We start from the raw sequence: 15,880 nt of genomic DNA, 5'->3' as shown, positions 1-15,880 counted from the left end.
GAAATTCTACTTCTCAAAATCCTGTTTTTATGTCTATCAAACATCATAGATTCCCACTTTTCCTGATGCACACCAATCTAATATGGTATTTGGCATTTTGGTAGTTAAAAATGGAATGTGAGAACTATAGTGTTGAAATGGGAGAGGGAATTATTAACTTAGGGTCTGTTCTCATTCACTGAACTGACTAAACTGAGCTGAGCTGAGCTAAGCTAAGTTGAACTGAACTAAAATGAATGTTTTATAAGAGAAGGAAATTAGGAGCTGAACTGAATTGAATTGAATTTCAACGTAAGAGAACAAGCCTTTAGTTATTATGGCCTTATGGGTATATTTTGAGAATGTTGACAAATTAACCAAAACACCCTCATAGGCTCACTATTACAGTACTACTCTGCCTCTCTCTATAAATGCATCAATGGAAAAAGTTTATTGCAGTACTTTTTCAATTGAGCTCCTCTTAAACGCCCTCCCACTCCGGTAAAAGAGCCTTATTTAATCCCACTCTCAACAAATTTATTCTGCCGTTAGAAACACACGTGGGATACTATTTCCTGGGTATTCCTAACCCGGTATCTTCAACAAATGAAAACCTTCAAAATTCAAGAGCATCTAAAGCAAATGCATCATGAATTCATGATCCAAGAACATACAGTTAGTTCAAGGTAACAGCAAAGTATAACTACAGTAGTTAAGCTAGAAAGCCAGATATTAATATATAATAACATCTGCAATTACTATGAGTAGATGTTTGCCAGCTGTGATGCTGATATACAAAAACAGGAAAATAAGATCAATTGCAAAGAAAAGATAAGTTACATGATCGACTTGATAAACCACAAACCATCAATAAATTCTCCAATATCTACACCAACGAATGGAAGTAGAAACCCAGCCCAATTAGTTGTAAATGCATTACGAGGTTAGCCGGACAACTAAAATAAGCAAGCCAGCCAGCAACTTGGACAGCTAATATAAAAATTAGCCTAGACACTACAGCAAATAATTTAAATTTATCCAAAAATTTAAGTACTCGAAACACACACACACTGCCACTATTAAGTTGATCAATTGCATTAAAAAATCTAAAAACCTGTACAAATATGTGCTAAGTGCACAAAATAGAACACAGCACTTAAGTAAACCAAACCACTAACATCTAAAAATTAGGCCTTTTTGAGTAACTTTGTTGCCAAAAACGCTACCCAAGGTTGCATCTTGGTGACCAACCAGTAATTGTTATTAGCTGGTCTCCCTACCCCCATCTCCTAAAATGTAAAATAAAAAAAATGCAAATTGCGTTGGAAATCTCTTAATCTAGTATCACACATTCACACATTCCACTAATCTACAGTACTATGAACTGTCATCAATAAGATGCTGTCAATTTCCCCCCACTTTGTTTCCAGCAGATTTACAAACTCACACAGTAGTATGATGATGTTGTCTCAAGTATGGTGTCAAGAAACGAACCTCGACAGGATTGGTGCAGCAGTCCCTCAGCAGCTTGGCCCTGAATAATTGTCAGTAAATGGCCTAACATCAAGGGTCGTGCTTCTTTCTCAATTGTGAAAGCACTTTGCATGCAAAGCTTTGGAGCTTCAGCAAGAGATCCCGTTCACGAACCAGGAAGCAAATAAATGAATCAACAATCAGTAAAAGCACTCAACAGATACATGGCTCTTCAAAATTAAAAGCACTCTCAAAAACTCAATCACTGAACTGGACATCATCATGATATGGAATGATGTGACTGGCTATAGAATTCAGTGAAATCAAGTCGAAAAAGGAGAAATTTCAGGTCAATGTGTTGCTGGACTGGCAATTCAGAGATGAATCCTGTAAGAAGGGATGAATACTTCTTTCCAATATCATCCAGTTCCTGGCTCATAGAGCTGAGAAATTTACCAGCATGTTGGGTTAAGGCCTTCCTGCCCTCAGATGCCCACGAACCAGGTTCTGCAGACCTGCTACTTAATTGCCTAGATAGTTTTTTCTTATCATCAGTAGACCTGTAAATAATATTTGCAGAGATAACTTAGCATATATGATAAAAACTGGATAACTCTACATGAGAAACAGAAAGATACCTTGCTTGCACTTCATAAATGCCTTCATATAATCTGTCTGCTAAACTCCGAAAGCGCAGTATTAGGTCAAATAAAACAAATAGTGTATCGTATAAACTCTGTGATCTCTCTCCAAGAAGAGACTTCTCAACTATGGAATGGAGATACTTTTCATGAGCAGCAAGTAGGTCATCAAGATCTTTCGCTGCTTCAATTTCATTAGAAAAATTAGACCACGATACCTCCAAAACTTCAAACATAATGTAGTACTGCAAATTTGAGACAAAATGATTCATCTCATCCCAAAGAACTTGGCATTTTCGCAATGTTGAAAGCAACTTTACTTTAACTGCTTGTTGCAATTTGATAAAGGAGCGAGAAGTGATACAATTTGGCTTCATAGTTTTCCAAGTACTTATCAGTGCATGCTCAACTCGCCTAAGCTTCCACAAGAAATTGAAAATTCTTAGGTACCTTGACATAACAGATTCCGTAAAAACAGTATCTAGTGGAACTCTGGCATCATATTCCAAGGAGAACACATCCCAGCCCCTGTCTCCAGAATTATGTGGCATCATCTTGACTCTCAGTCTATCCAATATGTTGCGATCATCATACTGTGCATTTGATGACCTTATAGCAGTTTCCAACAGCCCTGCCAGCTTAAATGTGCTTATAGTGTTGGCAGGCTCAGAGAGTTCAGGCCCAACTATGTCCATTAGGTATTGCACAAAATCACCCTGTCCAAGCAACAAATACCGTTTGATTGCCATACAATGATCTTTAAACTTGTAGCGGTTGTAGATAACATCCAGTAGATGCTTATCAATCCTCTTAGCTGCTTCAGCAACCAACAATTCAAGAGCATCAGTTTCTCCATACCCAAGACCACCTCTCCCTGTCGTTGTTCCAGCAGCAGCTGCTGCCTCAGTCGCAGCATCAGCCCAACCTCGGTCTTCACAACATACCCTAAGAAAATTAATTGACTTCCCTGTCCTCAGAATTCGCTGTGCAAGAGATGGTGAGATGAAAGAAGGAAGCATCCCAGGATGGAGCCTATAACCCTCTCTCCAAAGGGATTCAGCCTTGACAGGCTGCCCTACAACAAAAAACTCAGCAAATATATCTTCAAGCTCCCCTTCCAAGACCCAACTTCTAACCATTTCAAACAGGGGTGAGCAAACCCGACGCAGCAAACGCTTCATAAAATCTCTGACAAGGGGATCCCCATGTTGGGCATGCATATGAATAGCCCCTGCCATCGCCCCACCTCTCAAAACTCTACAAATATCAGCCAATACAGCCATAAGCCTCATCTTAACCATAGGTTCAGCAAACCAAACCGATAGTCTCCTTAAAGAGAGATAATTCCCTGAAGTGGCATTTTCAGAAACCAGTGGAATGGGATTCATTGCCTGCGCTTCAAGCACCGCTAAAAGCTTATAATACTCAGTAAGCTCATCCTGCAATGCCGCGCAGAATGCTTGCCCCACAGTTCCAACGTCTTGAGAAGGAAAATGATCCATGCTCTCCGATATGTACCCTTTAACTTTCCTAAACAACCAACCCAACTCACATAATTTCTGAATCATAATCCTAGTAGCTCTAGGTACCTTAATAGAATCAGACAAAGCATACCCATCAATATTTCCATCAAATTTAACATAACTTCCATCAATTCCTTGACTAGCATACAACACATCCCTAACCAAAACCTCCTCAGAAACGTCATTCTCTTCCTTCAACAAGTTAGCAAACTCCCTAAACGCAATATCGCGAATATTGTCAGGATCTTTCGACAACACTAAAACCCCACCACTCCACCCCACTTCCTTATCACGAGAAACCTTCGAATTATCACTCAACTGGGAATCATAAATCGCTGGCAAACCCCTAGAAACCGTGGAATTCGGTTGTTTTTTAGCAATTTTACAATCTTCAGACACAACTCTAAGTAAATACAAAACTGCCCATTTGTTATTTATACTACCAGGACCAGTTTTCGACGCAAATTTCGAATAAAGATCGGCGAAAGTAAGAGCTTCGGAAGATTTACCTTGAGTGACGAGCTGACGCTTAATTGATTCCGCCATTGCAGCTTCATCAGCAGCAATTGAAGGCGTCATTCGACTGGATAAGATGCGAATTGCATAGCGGAGAGCTTGATTGAAGTGATTAGAGTCAACTGAAGAAGAATTAGGGTTTGCGGAAGTGGGTTGATTAGGGTTAGGGTTAGGGTTTTGGGGTTGTGAAAGTAATCGATTAACAAGCTCTTTAACTAGATCTAAGACCTTCTGATCCTCCATGAAAATGGCAATTTCCGAAGAAATCGGAGATATGAGAGAGAGTGAAGATGAGAGTGAGGAGACAGAAAGAGGGAAAAGGGAGAAATTTGGGATTTTTTTGAAAAGAAGAAATTAATGGATGAATTATTTTAGGGTTATTGAGATTTATGTTGGGCGCGCAAAATGATTACTGTTTGACTTTTTAAAATTAGATTTTTTTTTTTTAGGAAAATTTGTCAGAAATCACCCGTTAAAAACTGTTTTTTGTCAAAAATCACCTGAAAAAAAATATGTTGCCAAGGACTACCTGTTTTAAAAATAAAGTTGTCTAACACCACAAGGGTCTCATTTCCGGCATTGACTGGCAAACTCCGGCGTTGACCTATGTCACGTGCCTAGCACGTGACTTTTAATGACCCCCCCTCCAAATTTTTTTTTTTTTCCTTTCGAAAATTTTGGACTTCCCTCTCTCTAATCTCTCTCCTCTTCTTCTCTCTCCTCTTCTTCTCTTTCTTCCTCTCTCTGTTCTTTCTTCCTCTGTTCTTTCACTCTCCTCCATCTGTAAAAGCTCCATTGTTAGTGACAAAATTATCACACTAACAACATTACTAATTAAATAATCAACATGCAACAATTAACAATATCAAGTTAAAGCTTCAAATACCAATAAAGCAACTCAATTCACAATATTTAATTGCTTCAACTACTGAAAACAATTCAAACAATTCACTATGCACAATTTACAAATTAATCACATAATTAGTGGTAAACACACGTCATTAGTGGTACAAGGACATAAATCAGTTTTAAAATCAACCCAAAAATACACCATTAAAGCATAATAACAATCAGAAAATCGAACCTTGCTTTATGAATTATCTCCCATTTGGTCCCCCCTTTTGATTTTGTCTTGCATTTGCTAGTTGTACCTTTACCCATTGATTATCACTCAGCTTGATCAGAAATTTACCCAGAGAACAAAGAACGCAAAAACAAGATAAAAGCTCCGTACAAATTAGGGCAAAAATAGAAAAAAATTACCTTTTAAAAGACGAAATCACTGTTCCAACAACTCCCAATTACTTCAATTTACCTTCGCAATTAAGATTGTTGTCCAATCGGTTCTGCAAATTAGAGGAGTATTAATGGCAGAGAGAGGAAGAAAGAGAAGAACAGGAGAGAGAAGAAGAGGAGAGAGATTAGAGAGAGGGAAGTCCAAAATTTTCGAAAGGAAAAAAAAAAAAAATTTGGAGGGGGGTCATTAAAAGTCACGTGCTAGGCACGTGACATAGGTCAACGCCGGAGTTTGCCAGTCAATGCCGGAAATGAGACCCTTGTGGTGTTAGACAACTTTATTTTCAAAACAGGTGGTCCTTGGCAACAAATTTTTTTTCGGGTGGTTTTTGACAAAAAACAGTTTTTAACGGGTGGTTTTTGACAAAAAACAGTTTTTAACGGGTGGTTTCTGACAAATTTTCCTTTTTTTTATGATAAAAATAATCTTAACTTTCTTCCATTCGCTCAAAATAATCCTAACTTTGGATTATTTTCAAAAAAATCCCAACTTTGGGGTCATTCGCTCAAAATGAACCCAACCGGTTATTTAACCTGTTAATAGGGGTGAGCAAAAATTATGGATACCCGGTTTTGGAACCGGAACTGGTTAAGACCCGGTGGGTCCGGACCCGGAACCAATCCAACTGGAACCAATTTCAATTCCAAAAACAAGGACCCGGTTCATACCGGTTCCGGTTCAAGTCCTAAAATTTTGGACCCGATACCCACTGGGTACCCGGTTAGATATGAATCATATGATACCTAGTAGGCGAGTATGTGGATTCTCTGTGTTTTACAGAAACTAAATAGTTATCTTTGGCCCATTTTAATTTATAAGCCCAATTGTTTATAAAACTCTCAAACCCCCTATCAAACAAAACCCTAAAACTCCTAGCCTCCCTCTAGCATTTCATTCTTAGATTTCTTACGCCACCCTCATTCTCACTCAACCCCTCATTTTCACTTTTTCAGTACTTCTTTCTCTCTCTTTAATTTCCTACCTTCCTACCTCTAAAATACTTGTTCTCAATTCTCCAACCAGTAAAGGTTTTTGATAATTTAAGAGATTCTTCATGTTTTGCAAACATAATTCGAGAATTGCAAAGAATGGAGCAATGGAGTATCATATTTGGGGATTTTTTTTATTACATAGTGAACTTGTAATCGTTTACTGAATTTTGACAAAGCAATATAATCTCATTGAGGTATTTAGAAATTAATTTTGTAGTTAAAATTGCAATTAGTTTTAACTTTGGTAAATAATTGAAAAAAGAACTGGATACCCGGTCTTGGAACCGGTTCCCCCCAGTCCCGGGACCAATTCCGCCATTACGGGACCCAGTTACAACCAGTACCAGTTCTGGTTCCAAAATCTCGGACCCGGTTACAACCAGTTTCGGTTCCGGGTCCATTGAAACTGACCGGGTACCCGGTCTTGCTCACCCGACTTGTTACAACAGGTTTAGGTGACACGTGTCACTATTTAATTGGCTGGAAAAAAAACTTAAAAAAAAAAAAAAAAAACCAACTGTCGAAACCTCATCCACAACCACCCTCTCCGCCACCTAGCCACGACCCCTCCTAGAACCCGCCATGTTCAACGGCGCCTAGACATTCCTCCCCCACCCTGGCGATGGCGACGGCCCTCCCATGACCCACCAAACCACCCAAAACGCCCAGACAACAACCCGATCGAAACCCCCTAAATACCTCCGCCACCACATTAAACCCCCAAATCGGCCCTCCCCACCCTCGGAACCCTGGCGACTAACGGTTCCGAGGGTAGGGGAGGGCCGATTTGGGGTTTAATGTGGTGGGAGAGGGTTTTTTCGGGTTGCCATTTTGGGTGGTTTGGTGGTTTAGGGGAGGGTTTTTAAGGGAATTTAGGTTTCCGTTTAGGGTGGTTTAGGTGAGGGGTGTCACTGACGCAGACGCTAGGGGGGAGAATGTCGTCGGCAGGGTTGGGGGCGAGCAGATCTTGGTTGGACTGCCAGAATGGTGGTCGCCGGCCGTTAAGGTTGAGTGACCGTAGGTTGTGGGACTTTTTTGTTTTATTTTAAATAATTTTTTTCAGCCTATAGTGTGTTGACAAATGTATGACACTTAAACTAAAAAAACCTCTTTTACAAGTTACCAGTCACTTGATATAAGACCCCTAAAGTTGAGATTATTTAAAAATAATCTGAAATTGGGATTATTTTGAGCGAACAGGCGAAATTTGGGATTATTTTCGTCAATTTTTCCTTTTTTTTCCACTCTTTATTTAATTGCCTTCATTTTTTCAAAAGCATCACTTTAGTCGGCAAGTAATTGTAGAAAGGTAAGTTTAATGGTGTAATATTACATAAGGTGTTTGTTTGGAGATTGAAATTTGGAAAATTCCTATGAGTAGCCCTTTATTTTCACTTTTTTTTTCAGACTATCATTGGTAGCTCTAAACTTATGCAATTTATCAAATGTGGCCTTATTAGAGGAAATACAAGTTTATAACCTTGAAAAAATGGTATGTAAATTGCCTAGAGATTTGTGCTTGTATGATTATAAAAAATCATTTTTGCATGTTTTTTTCCTCATGTAAACCACTACTAAACTAATTGTTACCACAAAACTAACTACCACCACCACCATCATCCTCCTTCATCTCCATCTTCCTTCAATCCACAACCAAAAATCAACCATTATCTTCATCTTCTTCATGCGAACCGACCACGTGCTTCAATGTTAATTAGAGACTTAAAGGGAAACCAAAGCTTAGTTACAAGCCTTCAATGGAGTAAATAATGGAGGAGGGAAAGTGATGTGATATGAATGAGCCCTTGAAAATTCTTTTTTTAAGCTTTATTTAGATTTTGCCTATAGGTTTTTGTATTTCACTTGAAAGGGGTTTTCTTATTTAAGGCAATAGGATTTTAATTTATAGTTGGTAGTTACAATTTGTCAGGATTTGTTTAGGTTATTTTTTTAGATTGATTTGTTTAATTAAAAACTTGGCTAACATGGCTGTGAAAATTGTAGTATAAGTATATGTTTGTCAATCATCAAATAAAATCAGTTGGCATATTGATTAAAACCTAGAGTTTAACTTGTATTTCAGAAGATATTCACATTGTTTAATTTCGCAAAGATTGCACAATTTCTTAAATGTTATTAAACCTTGGTTAGGAATAAATAACTTCATATCCTAAGTTTTGTTGTTGTAAGGTCGCTTACCCTTGGGTTGTGTTCACTATAACCTAAATTACTCCATTTTTCCTTAGGGATTTCGTTTAATTCAACAGAGAAGCCACCGTTAATGTCAGTACATGTTGTTGATAGTGTCGGTGTCAATTCGGTTCGCAGGAAGAAGATAAAGATGAAGATGGTGAAGAAGTTATAAAAGAGAAAGTAGAGTGCTAATTATGATACCCCAAAACCCTACTACAATATCAATCAACGAACATCCCCCTATTACAAGCGATGACTGCACGGTGGCGCGGTGGTTAGAATCGAGAATGTCACAAGTAGCACTAGTAGAAAAATAGAAATCTGCATCGAGAAATGCCCAACGGTTTTCAAAACCGATAGGGAAAAAAAATAGGTGGTATATGATGAAATGGGAATTCGCACAGGTTCATACCAAACTGGTGCGAAATAAGATTATTCGCACCAGTTCAAACCAGTGCGAAATTATATATAAAAAAGGCCCTTAATTCTCTTCCTTTTCTTTCTCTTTCTTCGTTTTCTTTGCCATTTCTCTTTCATTCTTTCTATTTCTTGTTCCCTCCTCTTCGCGTGCTACCTACACCAGAACTCGTCCATCACCGTCGCCATATGCCCCAAAACTCCCTCCATCACAACTGCCTCTTCCTCCACCACCGTTCCCTCTTTATTCTCCTCTAAAATTAGCAGCGACCACCAGAGAACTTCAAGCTCGAGCCACCTTCCCCAGTACTTCCTCCGCCACTACCGTCGCTCCACAGCTACAAGGTACCTCCTCCACCGGCCGCCGTCCTCTGTCCTCCATCTCTCCTCCCCTTTCACCTCCAATTATGGTGGTTATTATCACCTCTTCCACCTAGGGTTAGTAATTTTTTTTGGGCATTTTGAACAATTAATTTCAATTCTCTACCTATAACAAAAGCGAGAAATAACTGGTGCAAGAAAAAATAATTCACACTAGTGAATCGGTGCAAAAAGCAAGAAAAGCCACCGATTTTAAACTGTTGCAAAACTTTTACTTTTTTCGCATCCCTCAAATCTAGCATGGTACCAAACCCGTGCGATTGAGGGGTTTCGAACCGGTGGGGATTTATGTTTTTATACTAGTGTAGATATAAGGGAATATTTACAAGAAATTGAGAAACTACAACAACTTCGTCTACTTCAAGGATTACATGATGGGATTGATTTTAGGGTCGTTTTTGGTGAGTAGTCGGAGCTCACAAAGTGTTGTCATTCAGGTTTTATCAGATGTTAAACTTAGATTTGAATAAGGGATTATGTTATTTGTCGTTATACTTCTAATTCCATTGTTGTTGTTGTCCTTCTTTCTCCACAATTTACCTTATTCAATAGACATGTTTGAATTGCTTTAATGGATTTTATTTCCCTAAAAATAAGATTTGATGGAGGAGACCAGGTAAACATGAACTTTGAGGAGATCGAAAGAGAGGTGCAGCAAGGATGTTAGGAGGCTAACCTCAGTTAGCCTATGAACCATATAACATAACACTCAATGACTTTTTAATATTTTAAGCCTTTATGGTGTCAAAAATATGAGTTAAATTGGCTACCCCTTGGAAAAAGAAAATAGAAGGCTACCATAAATAATTTCCCTTAAAAATTATAGAAAAAGAAGTTGGGGTATATGTAAGTTTAATTTGTTACATAGTAAAAGCAAGGATGTGAGAGGTGATATGTATATACACATATATATGTATATACATATATATATATGTGTGTGTGTGCACACACACAGACACACACACATATATATATATATAATCTCAGCCTTTAATCTTGCTCCATCCGACGGCTCATATCTCAGCTGCATTCATTAATGGCATCTTTGTAATTTCGCCTATTTTAAAACTTTTTTCCAGTTTTTTCTGATCTAACAATCTGATCTAATTACCCTAAAATTTGACTAAATTACATCCTACGCTGATTTTTAAAAAAATAAAAGTAATATTCGATAACAATTGAGGTATTGTTATTAGATTTGTATTAATGTGGATTCTTTTAATATGTGATTTTAAAAAAAAAAAAAAAAGTTGTTGAGTAATTACTAGTGATTAAAAAAAATCACATATAAAACTGTGAATTGAAGTATGTTCAAAAATTATTTTTCTAATTAAATATAAAATAAGTAGTTCTTAAAATAATATGAACTAAACATTACGTAATTAAGTTAAAGGTCCAAAAATGTTATACACTAAAAAAGCAATTGATTTTAGAAGTAATGCATGCACTTAACTTTAATAAAAAACGGAAAGAGTATAAACTTTTAAATAAAATGGGTTTAGAATAGATATTGACAAACTTTTGACTGTACTAGGTATTATACACCTATCGGTTATAATGATATCCTAAAGTGACCAAAAGCTACCCAGATATAGATAAAAGTTACATATGTTTTATAGATATAATTCCTATTAATTATTAAATGAGTATAAATCAAACCTAAGAGCATCTCCAATACTCGTTATAGCTAGGGTCTTGTTCATAAATTTTTAAATTTCCTAGCTACTAGCTTGACCATTGGATAGATTTAAAACCTGGTGATAACTTGGTCAAGAAATTAGCTTGGGCAAGCTAATTTGCTTGAGAAAAAACTAGACAAAAGAGGGGTTGATATATGAGTGAAATTAATTTAAACATTGAATTAAGAAATAATTAAGGCTCATTCAAACCACAAGTTACTCCTTCAAAAAAAAAAAAAAAAATCACAAGCTAGTAATTAGCCATTTGGAGCTTAAACAAGATGCAAAAGGAATTAGGCCCCATTCTCTTCACCTTATTTTTACTGAACTGAAATTATTTTTACTGAACAAAATTATATTTGCTGAACTTAAATTATATTTATTGAACTTAAATTAATTTACTGAACTGAAATTATTTTTGCTGAACTAAAATTATTTTTACTGATTTTCTATTATAATTCTTCTTTAAGAAAACTAAATTTTACTAAACTGAACTTATTTTTACTGAACTGAAATTTATTTTACTGAACTGAACCTATTTTTACTGAACTGAAATTATTTTAACTTAGTATTATTTTTTTGGAAAATTTGTTCAAAAGGACCACCTAAGTGGTCTCTTTTGTTTAGAAGTACCTAATAAGAAAAAGGTTGTTTAAAAGGACCACATAAGATAATTTGGGTTGTCAAAGAGGACCAAATCCAATTTTCAGGGAAGTCAATGCCGGAATTTGGCATTGACTGTCACTTGCCAGGCACGTGACTCATTAAGTTGACCCAAAATAATTTTTTTTCCTCTTTTTTCCCCTCTTTCCCACGATTTCCCCCAATTTTTCCCTTTCTTCTCCTTTCTCTCTCCTCTAAGCAGACAAGTTGCTTTAATTCATCATTTTCGTACTGCTAAAACTCCCAATATTCGTCAACTTGCTGTTTTACTTTGTATGAAGATTACTGGGCATTGGGCTAAGCTTAATCCTCATCTTCGTCAACTTTTTAAGCAATCTCTTATTGATAGTATTACTATGGAGCACAGGCTTTCTTTCTCTCTTCTTTCGATTCTCTTCTTGCATTTTGATGGAAAAATGTCTGATTTTTTTTGAAGAATTGAGATGATTTGAAGTGAGTTGTGTAATGGAGGAATTAAGTCGATAATGGGTGATTGAGTAATACATTTGATAATGGGTAATTGAGGAATTAGTTTGATAATTGGTAATTTTGGAATTGGTTTGATAATGGGTAATTGAGGAATTAGCTTGATGATGAGTAATTGTGGAGCTAGTTTGATGATGGGTAACTAAGGAACTAATTTGATAATGGTTAATTATAAATTAATTGTTATTGTTAGGTTTTTGATTGTATATAATGAGTTATGCAATCAATGAATTTGATAAGAATGTTATAGTGTGTAATGATTAGTGATAATGGGATAAATTGGGAGTAAATCCCTAAATCTGGGTCAACTTAATGACGGTCAACGCCGGATTCCGGCGTTGACATCCCTGAAAATTGGATATGGTCCCTTTTGCCAACCCAAATAGTCTTATATGGTCCTTTTAAGCAACCTTTTTCTTATTAGGTCCTTCTAAACAAAAGAGACTACTTAGGTGGTCCTTTTGAACAAATTTTCCTATTTTATTTAAGGTGAAGAGCACTACAAGAAAAAGGGAAATTAGCAACTGATTTTTGCGACTACCATAATAATTAGTCGCAAAAAATATTTTTGCGACTGAAAAAGACGAGTAGTTGCAAATTTTGCAACCGATTTTGCAGTAGTTGCTATGTGGTCACTAATTAGCGACTGATTTTTGCGACTACCATAATAATCAGTCGCTAAAAGTATTTTTGCAACTGAAATAGACGAGTAGTCGCAAAAAATTGCAACCGATTTTATAATAGTTGCTATGCAGTCGCTAATTTACGACACTCTTATAATAATTTGCGACTAAATTGTAGTTGCCAGTGTTAATAATTTTGAAGTCATTTTTTTTCTAAAAATTGCACTACTATTGCAACTAACACGGTTGTCGCTACTTTTTTTTTTTAATTTATTAAGAAAGAATTAAAGAAAACCCTTAGTATAATAAAGTTGTTGCCGCCAAAAAAAAAAAAAAAGAACTATAACTCCTTATTGTAGTGCAGTTTATCGCTATTTCTCTTTACATACTCCTCTTTACTGCTCCTCATAAAAAAATATCAAATTTATCGCTATTTTCGTGCGCTGAATCTCTATTGTAGTGCAGTTTACGTTCTCCACTGATGATCAATTTAAGGTTTGTTTTCTAATTCATAAGCTTAATTTTGCTTTTGATATATTAGGTTTTTACTCATGCTTTTGATTAGTGAAATCATGGTGCTAGAATTCCGTTTTGTCGAGATTGGGTTCAATTATGTGTGCTTAATTAAGGCTTATTTGGATCCTTTTCTGAAATTTCAATCGAGCTACTTTAGTTTTTCTTGGTAACGAATAATTGAATCATGTGTGGCTGGTTTTTTGCGCAATTGGACTAACCTTATTTCGTGAAATTTGGTTAATGATTATGCAAATTGTGAGTAAATTTTGCTTAATTGAGGGGCCGAATTGCTTAATTGTTGCTGGTTGTTGACGGTGGTGTTGGTGAGGGGCCGCTGTGGTGATTTTGGTTTGGTTTGGGTGGCTGCTGGTGTTGGTGAGGGTGAGCAGGGGCTGTTGCGAGGTGAATTGGAGCAGGGGATAATTGGGTTGTTGTTGCGGCTGTGCGTGAAGGTGGTGGTGCGGCTGCAATTGGGTGATGGTGGTAGAATTGAGGTGTGATTGCGTGGCTGGTTTGGGCTGTGGTGGTGCGGCTGTTGTTGCTGTAGCAGTTGGGGTTGCTCTGGTGGATGATGGATGAAATTGGTGGGCTGAGAAGTGCGTGGCTAATTAGTTTTAGGAGATGCTGGCGGTTTTGGCGGTGGTTGGTGCTGGTGTATGTGGTGTTGTTGGTGGTAAGGCTGGAATGCGTGGTGGTTGATGGCTTGATGCGTGAGTGAAGGAGAGGGAGAAGGGGATGTTGATTGGTTTTGGTGGGCTGATGTGGTTGGTAGTTGCAGCAAGGTTTTGGTGGGCTGATGTGGTTGGTAGTTGCAGCAAGGTTTTGGTGGGCTGCTGTGTGCGAGAGGGAGCAGGGGAATTGGTGTGGTGGAGGTTAAGAAGGTAGGGTGATGGATAAGAGGTGGGCAGCAGCCATCAAAGTAAAGATCGAACAATGCAAATATTGGTTCATAGATGATATGGAAAGAAAAGCAGTTAATGACATGTTTGTGGTACTTTCTGACATATGGCTAGATGATGAAGAGGTAATGGGATATTAACACTTCTACTAGTTTCCTGTTTTCTTTCTTTATCAGTTTAATGAAGCTCGATTATCCCTGTTCTTAGACTATGGTAAAGCTGAAAGAAGTTCTGGAGGGATATGAAGCTGTGGAGGTGGTTCCTTCTTTGTTCATATTCTTGGGGAGTTTCTGCTCTTCCCCATGTAATCTATCTTTTCATTCTTTTGCTTCGCTTAGGTAAGGAGTTAATGCTTATCCCTGTTCTTTTCTCTCTTTTAACTTATAATTTATAGGATACTAATGCATTTACAACTTTGAATGACAAAATTTTGCACAAAGATCGCAGTTTGGGAATCTTGGTAAAATGATTGCTGAATATCCTCGACTACTAGAGCAAAGCTGGTTTTTATTTATTCCTAGCATTGATGATGCAGGTGATTTCTGTTTATTGACTTATGTTGCTTGTATATATATCATTCTCTAATGTCCATTATGATGTTATAGTGTTATTACTATCAGGCCCCTCGTCTGTTCTCCCAAGGTGTGCTCTTCCAAAGTATCTAACAAAAGAACTTCAGAAAGAAATACCAAATGCCCTTTTTATGAGCATTCCTTGCAGGTAAATTGGTACAGTTAATCGTATGTGCAGTTGCTTCATGATGTGAGGCAGCTTTGCCAAAGCTATTGTGTTTTTTTTTTATAAGACAGTAATTACTTTTATCAATTTTTCTATATTTCTGGAAATTCAGCTTCCTTTTTAATGCTATGCTATTATAGTAACCATATGATGGAGCTTTTTAAGCATGTAGAATGAGAGTATAATGTACTTTATGACTATTCCTGACTAGTTTTCCTGGTTTGGAAAACAGAATAAAGTATTACTCTCAAGAAATTGTAATTTTTCGACGGGACCTCTTGTATAGAATGCGGCGTACATGCTTGATTCCCCCTTCATCTGCTGAAACCAGTGATCCTTTTGCTCATGTGAGCTTATCATTCTACTTGTTCTGACCGTCTTTATATCTGCTGGTCATTTTTTGTTTACTCACATAAATTATTGTTTTGATGTTAACGAGCATGAGCTTATCATGCTTGATTCCCCCTTCATCTGCTGAAACCAATGATCCTTTTGCTCATGTGAGCTTATCATTCTACTTGTTCTGACCGTCTTTATATCTGCTGGTCATTTTTTGTTTACTCACATAATTTCATCCTATTTTGCAATTAGGTTTTTTTATAATTAAATAGCAGTCTTAAACTAATGATATGTATTAAAAATTACCGTGCATGGCACGGGACTTAACCAATATTTGCTTACATAAATTATTTTGCTATAAGTGTTGCATTTTTTATTTTAACTTCTTTTTTATTTTTTTGTTTATTTTGTTTATTTTGTTTTTTTTTTTTTGATGTTTTTAGTCTTTTTAAGTTTTAACATTTGAGATCATAGTTACTAATACATATCTTAATGCAGGGAGAATATATGGAAAAACTTGAGGAA

General features: G+C 36.8%; 1 protein-coding gene across 1 annotated transcript; it reads right to left on the bottom strand.

The window, feature by feature from the left end:
- Positions 1-1,050: 1,050 nt before the first annotated feature.
- Positions 1,051-4,453, bottom strand: LOC145608544 (gamma-tubulin complex component 3-like). The gene is made up of 2 exons (XM_081664157.1): positions 2,091-4,453; positions 1,051-2,012 (listed from the first exon to the last, which is right to left on the bottom strand). The coding sequence occupies exons 1-2, from the start codon at positions 4,373-4,375 to the stop codon at positions 1,733-1,735; spliced, it is 2,565 nt and encodes an 854-aa protein (XP_081520283.1). The 5' UTR covers positions 4,376-4,453; the 3' UTR covers positions 1,051-1,732.
- Positions 4,454-15,880: the final 11,427 nt, after the last annotated feature.

The sequence above is a fragment of the Chenopodium album genome, chromosome 23 (assembly GCF_948465745.1).
Source record: "Chenopodium album chromosome 23, dcCheAlbu1.1, whole genome shotgun sequence".
Classification (NCBI taxonomy): domain Eukaryota; kingdom Viridiplantae; phylum Streptophyta; class Magnoliopsida; order Caryophyllales; family Amaranthaceae; genus Chenopodium; species Chenopodium album.
This window is presented reverse-complemented; position numbering and strand designations above follow the sequence as displayed.

What these genes read in the sequence shown, in the direction of transcription:
- LOC145608544 (XM_081664157.1), bottom strand. Translation starts at nt 4,375, where the DNA reads ATGGAGGATCAGAAGGTCTTAGATCTAGTTAAAGAGCTTGTTAATCGA. An exon ending in ATTTATGAAGTGCAAGCAAG is followed by an intron (nt 2,013 to 2,090) that starts GTATCTTTCTGT and finishes TATTATTTACAG; the next exon opens with GTCTACTGATGATAAGAAAA.